The 12,037-nt window shown below is 36.5% G+C and overlaps 1 protein-coding gene across 1 annotated transcript; it reads left to right on the forward strand.

Annotated features, from left to right (window-relative positions):
• The first annotated feature begins 3,213 nt into the window (after positions 1-3,213).
• On the forward strand, positions 3,214-5,696 carry LOC110105700 (sulfite exporter TauE/SafE family protein 5-like). The gene is made up of 4 exons (XM_020835299.2): positions 3,214-3,846; positions 5,071-5,220; positions 5,428-5,577; positions 5,661-5,696. Exons 1-4 carry the CDS (start codon positions 3,223-3,225, stop codon positions 5,694-5,696), a joined length of 960 nt encoding a protein of 319 aa, XP_020690958.1. The 5' UTR covers positions 3,214-3,222.
• Positions 5,697-12,037: the final 6,341 nt, after the last annotated feature.

Genomic DNA, 12,037 nt, shown 5'->3' on the forward strand with positions numbered 1-12,037 from the left:
CTCGGGAATCCAGCAGCCAACCGGAAAACCAAGGAGCCATGGCACAGGAAACAACCAGCACAGGAAGCCCAAAAACAGCCACGGAATCCCATGGGACAAAGATAAATATTAAAGAAGAAAAGGGGAGGAGAAGGGACAAGAAATGGAGGAATGAACCTCAATTTATGAGCTAAAAAGGCTCTCTACTGGACATTAATGAGCTGATATCTAGTAGAGGAAAGTATTTATGAGCTTGAAACATAAGAAGAGGCTCATTAATGAGCTGATTCATGTAGAACTTACAAAATTTTTCAATTCAACTTGTTTTGACCCATTCCTTGCCTACATCAGACTCCCCTGCTTGAAGAACTCATCTCCCGATGAGTTGGTTTTTGCTTTCTTCGGAGGAGGCAAGGACGGTGCATCCAGCTCTTGAATTTTTTTGCTTCAAAATTTTTTTGCACTTGAGTGTAGCTGCTCTTGAATCTTGAAAAAGCTTGATCTGAATCGGGTCAAAAGAACTTTCTTGTGGCAAGATCCATTGGATTACTTTCTTGCTTGCTTTCCAACTTGATATTTATCCAACTTGACTTAGAAAGACAGAAGACTTAAGACAAAAACCTAGGAAGACATAAAACAAGACTCACGCACAACTATCATGACACACCTAGACTCACTAGAACTCACAAACAAAATTTATATGACATCAAGTCACACAAGATTTACAAGACTCACAAGACTCACAAGACTTACTTAACATCAAGACAAACAACTTGACAAACCGACTCCTAAACCTACATACAACTTGACAAACCGACTCCTAAACCTAGGGACTTCCTAACCTGTTCTGATACCAAAAAATGATGCAATCAAAAATTTGGGGAGGGACCCAAATTTTTGATCACAACTACTTCCTATATAAAAGAAGACACCAAATGCTCAAAAAGAAGAGATAACATAGAAATTTTAGAACAAACTCTTACATTTCATATAAACGAACACTTTTATAAATAAAGACTTACAACTCTTAAAATTAAACGACTTACAAACAAAGACTCTAATAAGACACCCTAAACTTGCTTACTTTGAGAAGAGGGATACAGGTGAGGTGGTCACTTGCTTTTATATAGTTATAAGCTACATAATGTGAAGCAAAAAAAAAAGACTCAGGTGGCCTAGCGCTGCAATGTTGGGTTCTCAGCCTCATAACATATTCACAACGCCTTGGCGCAAAGTTCTTTGTCTTAGAGGGGATCGACAGTGTCGTGGAGCTGTACAAACAGTGCATCAGCGTTGCATAAAAAAAAGGGTTTTGCCGAGCAAAAGTTGTGCTGTCTTCTTGCAACCTCCAACAAGTTTCTCGTCGAGCTCAACTGACGAAATTGAAATTTGAGTCAACAATGCAACTTGATTTATCGACATAATCAAATTCCACGAAAAATTAATAGAAGAAATATTACAAACATTAGATTGTGTTTAATACATGTTGGTGTTTTCTGAATAAGGAGCGAGTTCATGAGAAGTGGATGGTTCTCTTAGCTCCTATATTCAATTTCTGCTCGTTGCAACGTCTGAGAATTATTCATGTTAAAATATCTGACACGTGTTAAGATATTAAAAAAATATATCAGAAGCTCCTCTCATAAAACTATATTAAGACTATATTAAAAGTTTAAGATATATTTACTTACAACATTAAGACATTAATCAAATTTTAGCTTACAAAAATTATAATTATTCTGTATTATAAGTTTCGTTTGGAACAGCTTTAGATCAGTGTTTTTTCTCTATTTTCAAAAAAAAATTATACTAAAAAACAGCTTTACAAAGCAATAAAAAAGCTTTATAATAATGATATAATTTATGCAGCTCGTCGTGATATGTTGGTTGATAGTCAAATGTGTATGTGATGTACGTATGAACTTATTTTAATTGACGTAAAATTCCCGTATTATAGTACGTATTCCTATTTGCTTAGACAAAAACAATTACGTGTATAACATCTAAATATAAAATATTTATAAAGCAAACTTAATTAATTTTAAGAAGGCAAATATATAAAATTGTTATTTATTTTTAGATAAATTATTAGATATGCAAATAAAAAAAAATATATGCATGATTGTTATTTCCCAAAATAAATTAATTGTCATAATCATTTGCCATAAACATCAAATATAGCATATATATATGCACTTTAAGGCTTCGTTTGGGACGGCTTTTTTATTGCTTTCTAAAACGAAGTTTTAGTACAAAAATAAAAAAATTTGTACTAAAACTCCGTTTTAGAAAGCAGTAAAAAAGCCGTCCCAAACGAAGCCTAAGATTCCATAAAAAAGCCGACTCGACTCATTTAACTTGGAGAGTTCAGGGCCATAACTTATATATAGTTAGAATTTACATCTAATATCTTTACAATTTTTTTAAAAAAAAATTATTAACTAAATTAATTGACAATTTAAAAATATAACAAATTTTTAATCTCAATCATAAAATTCACTAAAAATATTCTAATATAATATATACAAATATAATATGATACCAAATAATCTTAATGTATGGGACCCATTTCATGAAATAATATGGTATAATATGAGATTTTTGCCTGAATTTATGCACGCATCACATACATAAATTTCAAATTCTATTCTTCTTAATTAATAGCCAAAGAGCTCCTAACCAATAGACTAAGGCTTCATTTGGGATGACTTTCTTATTGTTTCCTAAAGTAGCTTTCTAGTACAAAAATTAAAAATTTTGTACTAAAAAGCTGCTTTAAGAAGTAATAAGAAAGCCGTCCCAAACGAAACTTTAGTTTGAAACTATTTTTTTATTGCTTTTAAAAACAACTTTTTAGTACAAAAATAAAAATTTTGAACTAAAAAACTATTTTAATAAGCAATCATAAAGCCGTCTCAAACAAAATTTTAGTTTGGGATGACTTTTTTACTGCTTCTTAAAGCAGTTTTATAGTACAAAAATAAAAATTTTATACTAGAAAACTATTTTAAGAAGCAGTAAAAAAATTGTTCCAAGACTTCATTTGTGACTATTTTTTTATTGCTTCTTAAAACAAAATTTTAATAAAAAAAATATTTTAATATTAAAACTATATTTTAAGGAAAAAAAAACTTCCCAAATCAAGCCTAAGATGAACTGCGTTTGCTCAAAAATTCATATATGTATATTATTCAGAGTTTCAGACTACAATCCTTTGACAGCTCCATTCCTCTATCCAAGACAATGTCACCTTCTCAACTCCCTCGCCTCCTCAACCTTCTTTACCAATTGAGAAAAAACACTCAGGCAGCTCATGATTCCAACAGCCTTTTCCTCCACATCACATCCTATATCCTATGCTTCATCGCCGCCTCCATCTCCAGCGCCGGCGGAGTCGGAGGTGGCTCTCTCTACCTCCCTATCCTCAACCTCATCGCTGGCATGGATCTCAAGGCCTCCGCTGCCGTCTCCTCGTTCATGGTAACGGCGGGCTCGGTCTCAAATGTCTTGTGCAATCTCTTCTTCTTCAACAAAAATTTAAATTCCCAATCCACAATTGACTATGATATTGCTCTACTCTCAGAGCCATCAATGCTGCTTGGAGTTAGTATTGGTGTGGTTTGCAATGTCATGTTTCCTGAGTGGCTAATAACTGCTCTCTTTGCAATATTTCTTGCTTGCTCTACTTTTAAGATTTGTGGAGCTGGGTGTAAGTGTTGGAAGGAGGAGTCTGATCATGCGGTGGAGGAGCCACTCTTGCGAGGGAAGGAAGAGGAAAGAATTCCATGGAGGAATATGATGATTTTGTTGATGATATGGATTACTTTCTCTGTGCTTCATCTTCTTGCGGGGAGTAAAGATGGCAAGGTATATTACTGTTTGATTCCTTTTTTTTTCCCCTTTCTGAAGACGAAATCTTCATGTAAGTTTGCTCAATTCCCTAATAGAAATATTTTCCGTTTGATACAGATTTGTTATGAGTAATTTTGTCTTTTAAATATCACTATACTTATTCAATGCACTGCTTCTGCATCAGGACAGGCTAATGGACAAATAGCATTAACATTTTTTACAGCAAAATATAGTTTAGATATAACCAAAGTTCCGAAAGACAATATTTCTAACTAAAATACAATATTTTGACGTTTGATTGTAAGATTTAATTACTTTCTAATCTTCCAACAAAGCCACAATAATTGTTTGAAATACAAGAAAATCAGATGCTGCCAATCAAAGTAGAAACTGCTTTGCATTTTATCAACAAATGCACTTCTTCCAGAGATTCCCTAATGGATTGAATTTGCTAAGAAATTCAGTAAAAGTCAGGTTCGAGCTTAGTTTTTTTCACTAAATCAATTGCATGCTTACTTTAGACCATGATGTTCCACCCATCCAACATCTAACATCTACGTAGAAAGTCTACTAAGGTCTAAAACAGCTAGATTTACTCCTAGATTCATTTCTTTAAATGTTAAAGATAAAATAAATTAATAAAAAGTTTTTTTTTCTAAGTTGGAGTGAATGAGGTTGTCATTCTTTCTTTGTTAATCTTTCTTTTAGTGACTGTTTAAAGTCTGAAATTCCAATAAAAATGAAGAATCTGCATATAAAATTACATAAAAATCAGTTTCAGAGTAGGCCACTCAAAACTTTTTTATAAATCCTGGCCTCCACCTATGACTTAAAGTGATGGCTATGGTTATCTCAGCATCCATTATCAAACTTATTACTGTGGCTATTTTTAATGGAGCAATTATTAGATGCACTAAATGCTTGATGTATCACTCAAAGAGCCCTGGCTAACATGATATGATCTTTGGTTTTAAGGTAGAGATAAGATGTTTGAGTTTGAACTTTGAACTTTGATAAATATTCATTAGATCTCTACGTGAAATTTGATATGCAATCACTTTTATATCTACTTATCTATAACTGATCTTATGTCCTACTACAAATTAATAAAATATTTGAAAAAAAATTTCTATCATTAGCAAACTTTACATCAGCAAGAATGATTATAAGAAGCTTGACTGACATCTATTATATTCAAGAATTAATAATGCTACAATGATGGCTTATTTCTCCTTGCAGAGTATGATACACATAAGACCTTGTAGAGTTGCATACTGGCTCATTACCTTGTTCCAGGTTCCCTTAGCTGTAGTTTTTACGCTGTTCATTCTTTCCCATATCAGGCGATCATCAAACCATCAGATTCCTGATCTGCAGAATGATGAACTGGTAAGTTTCAGAGATTTTAAATAACTCAAGAAAACTTTCACTGAGGCTTCGTTTGCGACGGCTTTCTTCTTGCTTTCTAAAACAGTTTTCTCGTACAAAAATTTCTTGAATTTAAAATTTGTGTACTAGAATGATGTTTTAAAAAGTAGTACAAAAGCTGTCCCAAAGAGAAAGCTTACAGAATTTGAATATTTGGGCCTTGTGTAGGGAGCTGAAGCACATAATAGAGTGAAAGATCTACCTGTGTTGGTTTTTCCATTAGCTGCACTCTTATCAGGAATTATGGGTGGCCTCTTTGGCATTGGTGGAGGGCTGCTCATTAACCCTGTTCTTCTTCAAATTGGAGTACCGCCTCAGGTAACTTTCTTTATTTTTTATTTCAAATTGTTAGTTGATTTCTCGTAAAAGAAACATACATGTTTTCAAACTTGTCTGAAAAGGTTTTCAATAAGATTATTTCTGCAAAGATAAAGTAGCAGCATTCTCTTTGATAAATTTAGGCTTTGTTTGGGACGGCTTTGTTACTGCTTCTTAAAGCAGTTTTTTAATAAAAGATTAAAACTTTTGAACTTTAAGAAGCACTAAGAAAGCCGTCCCAAACTAAACCTTAGAAAAAAGAAAACAGACAACTGAAGCATATTATAACTTTTAAATGATAATAAAATCCATTCGGCTTTGATGTCTCTGTCAACACTAATGCAAAATATATTTCTTCTGAGAAAAATATGTGAGGTTTGGATAAATTAACCAAATATGTAAAGCAGGAAAGGACAGAATACTAATCAACATGTACCCCACCACCAAAAAAATAATTGCAAAATGAGTATAATACAAGAGAAAGAGCGCCAACTGCCATATGAGAGGACATAAATAAACAACTTAGACATCTCTATTCTAAACCATAAGAGATTCTTTTCCCAAATCACTGTAGTAATTAGAATGAGTAATACTACATTTACTCAATCATATCGATGTATTGAGATCCTAAATTTAGATTTTTTTTTTTTCTTTATTTTTTTTATGGCAGTACAACATTTTTTTTTAAAAGATTATAAGTGGAAGAACATAGCATTTTTCAAGCAGATTTCTCAACTAAATAGTAGAAAAAGGGCAGCTAGGAAGATCATTCCTACTATTGAAATTGTTTTTAAAACTCAAAACTATAATTTGGAGGTTATAATATAAGCTATCTTATCATCACCAAGCTTGTTTTTTCTATTCCAATTCAAGTGAGGACATTTTTGATAAAATGCAAGGCTTATCTTATTCAGAAATCCATTTATTATCCATGATAACAAGAAACAGGACACGCCAATTCTTAAAGAAGTACAGGGCACAGATTAGACTTGGATATGATCAAGAACACCTCTCTCTCTCTCTCTCTCTCTCTCTCTCTCTCTCTCTCTCTCTCTCTCTTCATATATATATATATATACTGTTCATCAGTAAGCTCACCATATCTAGTAGTTTTGTTTGAATTTTTCAATTTTATATCTAAATAATAGATATCTACTCTTAGGTCATGTTTGAGTACTAGTTTGAACATCTATAAAAAGATATTTCAAGCGGTCATCGAATTAAAATCATCAAATACTATGGATGAGAATAACAATAAGGATGAAGAGGAAACCAAAAAACTCATTCGAGTTGATGTAAATTTACCAAAAAATTTTGAATTAAATATGGAAAATCTTGCATCAAATGCTAGTTGAATTTTTTTTATTAAAACTGTCTATGCTGGTCTCAGGCCCAAATGAAAAAAGTTGAGGGAAAATTTTAAAAATGTAATTTAGGCTCTTCCTCAATAAATTTTCTGGCTCCACCACTGCCTCTAAATGTGAGTTATATGAAATGTGAAGAGGTCATCTTGTAGGGTGGGATATGATTAATAATGAAAAACTTCAAAAACATTTATCTGATTATTATTAATCATATACAACAACAACAACATCAAGCCTTTATTGTTAATCATGTGAATCAAATAATTTTCTTGATTGGGCACGAATCTCAAAGCAAAATCAAGTTGGAAACTTCAAAAATTAAATCAGAAATCATATGAATTCTGATTTCAACAAACTTATAGTCGAATTGAAGGTCTCAAAAATATGAACCCAACGACACCAAATTCGACCTAATCCAAGCTCATATGGGTCCAAATCAAAGACCCAAAATGCATTTGAAAGGCTCAGTCCATAATTTGGATTACCAAACAGTTTCCAAAAGTGTCGTGCTTATAGTCAAATCTAACGGCTCGATGAGATGAATCCAACGAGCCCATGATCTTCGAATTATGATATTATTAAGACATTCAAATGCTCAATAAACAGTCCATGATCAAGGGATTCAACATCGCCCATTCATTAAAACTACTCCCTATTTACCCTTGATCTTCCACTTATTTATTGGTCATGCCACTCTTAGAAAACTGTAAATAAGGGACCCCTTATTTCTCATGGGAGGGGACCCCAAGCAAGAAGAGATGAGAAGGAAGAGAAGAAAGAGAAGAGATGGAAGAGAGCTCTCTTGCCACCAGACTCCTCCTCGAACACTGCCAGACTTCCACCCGGCAAGCGACTGACGCCGGAGTTCTGCCAAATCGCCAACTGAAGCCGGAGTTCTGCCCGGCCGCCGACTGATACCGGAGTTTCTGTCAATTGAAGTTGGATTTCTGCCCGACTACCAAACGTCGCCGGATTTCCGATCTCCATTTGTAATTGAATTTCAACCCGAAAGTTGATTATTGTAATCTGATCATCCTCAATTTCAGGGTCCAGTCGGCCATTTGTAATCTAAGCAAATACTAGTGGAATCCTTTCAACTAGGCGTGGCCCCGTTGTTTTTCCCTTTTCCAGGGTTTCCAAGTAAAAAAATTATGGTATTCCTTTTTTATTCTGTTTTTGTCCTGGATATTCGTACAAGGCTAAGACAAAAAATTTTCTAACTCTATTGCCGCGTATATTCTAACCCGTAACAAATGCAAATTTTAGGTGACACTGCTATCAATTGGATGTCACAACTTCAGTATATAACTGTACTATCAACAACAAAAGTTAAATATGTAACTGCCACTAAAGCCTTCAAAGGGATCGCTTAGCTCAAAAGCTTCCTGAAAGAACTCATCAAGTCACAAGAAGACATGAAAATCTTTCGCGACAAACAACACCGTTCATTTTAGAAGAATGACTATTTCTAATTCTGGACAAAATACATACAACTTAAGAACTATTATATGCAGAGTTGTCTTGAAGGAGGTGCTTCACAACTCATCAAGATCAATGGAGTAGAAAATTATGTTGATATGCTTATAAAAATGACACTAGTTGAAAAAGCTATGGTTGCAAATTCACAGTGAACCTTATTGAGTGATAATATGTAGATGCTGCACTGAAAGATATTCATTTACTCACTACTAAGCCAGTACATTAAAAAATTTGTCTCTAAACAATAGATGACTAATCATGTGGAACCAAAATTATCTTTCAATAAAATCTTCATAAAATATGGTTAAATCTCATCTTTAAATGCAAATAGGTGATTGATTCATTTGTGTTATGAGGATTTTTTTCAAAAAAATATGTTGTTTAGTGGTCCGGTTTTAGATTAGGTTGATCCGCAAGCTATCAAACTCCTTGTAAATGCCTATAAATTGAAAGTTCAACAGGGATGTTAAGCCCTAATGAACTAGTCCCAAGAATAACCAAGAGGAGGGGTGAATTGGTATTTAAAAAATTCTTTAAGCAAAAGCACAATCACAACCAAACCAAGACTCACCACAGAAATCAAAGTGCGGAAATTAAATGTGGAAGTACAATAAGAAAGAACACACTAGATTTTATAGTGGTTCGATTAACCTGACCTACGTCCACTCCCCGGAGCCTCTCCTCTGAGTATTGCACTAAACACAGTGTCTCTCCTTTTGCCCCCACAGCAAGGCGGAGAAGCCCGTACAAAAACTCCTTTCCACCAACCCCGGTCAGGCATAGAACCCAACTCCTTTTGCTTCCTCCTAAAGCAGTCAGAGAACCCAACTCCTTTTGCTTCCTCTTGAAGCCCGACGATGGATCCTTGCTTGGAGCAACCCTTGTGAAACCTCTCAGAAGATCCTTTCTCTCTCTCCCTTGCTCTCCCTCTCCTCTTGGCTCTCTTAGATCATGACAACAGCAAAAGATCTCCTCTTGAGAAAATAATAGATCTTTTAAACAAGGGCTCCAAATTAGCCATAATTGGCAACTAATCATCAAAGATCATCTCGACCGATCATCCTGTATGATTAGTTCAATTTTTACTCAATCAGCCAGGACGATTTGGAAGAGTCTGGACGATTAGAAGGATCATTTGTTCAAATCGTCCAGGACGATAGTCTATCGTCCTATATGATTAGTTCAAGTTGTTGAATATCGTTCAGACCATCGCCCTGGATGGAAGTCTGGACGATCGAAAAATAACTACATCGTCCAGCTGATTAGTACAAAATGATGAATATCATCCAGAACATCGCCCTGAATTGATATCTGGATGATGTAAAAATAACTTGATCGTCTAAGCCGATCTCACGATCGTCCCGGACGATTAGTTCAATTCAGTACATATCGTCTAGAGTATCACCCAGAATGGAACTAGGCCGATGTTTGATCGTCCAGGAAAAACTAAGATTTATGAACTAATCGTCCCGGCCGATCATGTGATCGTCTAGGATGATATGATCGAGCAATCAAACCTTAATTGCTTTATTTAATTACCAAATTAATTTAGACATAATTTCACTGATGATGTCCAAAAATAAAAGATACCTAAATAGATATGGCAGCTGATTCTTTTTTATTTGAGTCTATCATCCTGGCCGATACTAATATCGTCCAGGACGATGCGCTTAATTGCGGCTGCCTTAACCATAATGGCATAATTAGAGTTTATGTTTTAACTGATCCTCCAGGCCATTTTTTGGATCGTCCCGGACGATGTGATCAAAAACAGAAAACTCTAAAACAGACAGAAATTTTCCCCCAAGTGTGTGTGTGCAATGTTACTTAGCATCAAGACCACATTGTTACAAAGGACTCAAGAAAAGATAAAAAACACATGTCGTACATTACAAACTGACTCAATCCTAATCTATTCAATCTTGAGTTGGTTCAATTTGCAGTTTGATCTTGTGGACCTGAAACGTTAGTAGGCAAGGCAGTCGTAGAAAAACAGAAGTATTTGGTATCATCAAAATTATATTCTCTGATATTAGATTCGTAACATAAATAACATTGTAGTTGATGTTAGAAGTGCCTCTCTTGTAATATCCCTATTGAATAAGGGAATTTTGAATTCCTATGAGCTACTCTCCCTCTCTTCCCTCTCCCTCTCATTCAAGATCAACAAAAAACTTTTTATTCCTCATGCAAGAATCACAACAAGTGGTATCAACGCCTTGTTGAGATGATCTCGAGGTATAGGAAGGTTCTTGTCCAAGTAAGAGAGAAGGCGATTGCTGTCTGTTCCATCTACGAGCATCCTCATGTGCATTTGTTGCATGAGGTGGATGGGCTGTCAAGCAAGCCCTGTGGATTCTGAAAGCGAGAGCCTGGGTTCACGTGCCAGCAAGGGGTCTGGAGCACGGGATCGAGTGGGCCAGTGGGAGCAGAGTTTGACCGCGGCAAGCACCAGATACAGACGCAAGGCGCAGGAGGATTGTATGTGCAGCAATGAGCTCGGGATCGTGGCTGGGCCATGCGTGACGAGTGTGGGCTAACATGCTCGGGTGAATCGAGAGCTAGGCTAGATGCGCGGCTTCACACGTGCGTACAGGGATCGTGAGCATGGGCAGAGAGGCAACATTGCAGGTCTCACAGACGGTTGGTTATTATGAAATTGGGTAGCACAAAGTGCGTGATCGACCACGCTGGTGTAGCGCGTGCAGGTGAACAAGCAAATTGGCCCATTAGCGCGAGTGTAGTGGGGTTCATGCGGCACATGAACAAGGGATTTCAATGCGAGCAGGTTGTACAGATCGTGACTTGGGAGCCGCGACCTTGAGCGGGTAGGTCACGGATTGTACGGATTGGAGGAGCTTTATGGGTGGCATAGGCGAGCATATGTCGCGCTAGTGGATCTTGGAGGCACGGAACTTACTGGTTGTGTTGGCCGCCGGAAAGCTGCCAGAAGTTTTAGCCGTCGGAAACTGACCGCCACAATTTGTTTCATACGCGGTTTATACCGACGGTTAACAAACCACAGGAAAATCACCAGTAATTGCCGGAAAACCGCCTGAAATTTTATACTAACCGCCGGAAAAAGCCGCCGATAATTGCCAATTTTTCTGTAGTGGATCTTGTTCTTGATTAAATATCTATTTTAACTTCTTAGGTGGAGCTTCCGAGTTAGATCACAGGCAGATCGGTGAGCAGTGTCGGATGTTCCAGAGTAGCGGAGAGAAAGCAACAAGATTAAGAACCTCGAGATCAAATAGGTGGCTCATGCAAAGTCGCAGGTCGGAGCACACATAGGTGCCGGGAAAGACTGGTGAGCCGGAGTGTGCTCGATGCTAGAGCTCGGGCGTGCCGTGTAGGAGCAAATACGTGGGCCAGAAGCATGCAGGAGCAAGCAATGCACAAAACACTGGCTTGCGGATAACGGGAGGAACAAAAACGAGTACAGGCGTGCGTGGGTTAGAACGCGCGGGAGCGCAAGCTGGAGCAGTGGATCGGAACGCTGTGTAAAGGCTGAGCGCGAGCGGGATTGGGCTCGGTTCAGTAGGTTTGCTCATCGAGTTAGCGCAAGGACCCGGTCAGATCGCAATAGGCACATAAGTGGTTCTTTCATCGTAAAA

Source organism: Dendrobium catenatum, unplaced genomic scaffold (assembly GCF_001605985.2).
Source record: "Dendrobium catenatum unplaced genomic scaffold, ASM160598v2 fragScaff_scaffold_1056, whole genome shotgun sequence".
In the NCBI taxonomy this organism is placed as follows: Eukaryota; Viridiplantae; Streptophyta; class Magnoliopsida; order Asparagales; family Orchidaceae; genus Dendrobium; species Dendrobium catenatum.

What these genes read in the sequence shown, in the direction of transcription:
- LOC110105700 (XM_020835299.2), top strand. Translation starts at nt 3,223, where the DNA reads ATGTCACCTTCTCAACTCCCTCGCCTCCTCAACCTTCTTTACCAATTG. An exon ending in CGGGGAGTAAAGATGGCAAG is followed by an intron (nt 3,847 to 5,070) that starts GTATATTACTGT and finishes TTCTCCTTGCAG; the next exon opens with AGTATGATACACATAAGACC. An exon ending in ATCTGCAGAATGATGAACTG is followed by an intron (nt 5,221 to 5,427) that starts GTAAGTTTCAGA and finishes GGCCTTGTGTAG; the next exon opens with GGAGCTGAAGCACATAATAG.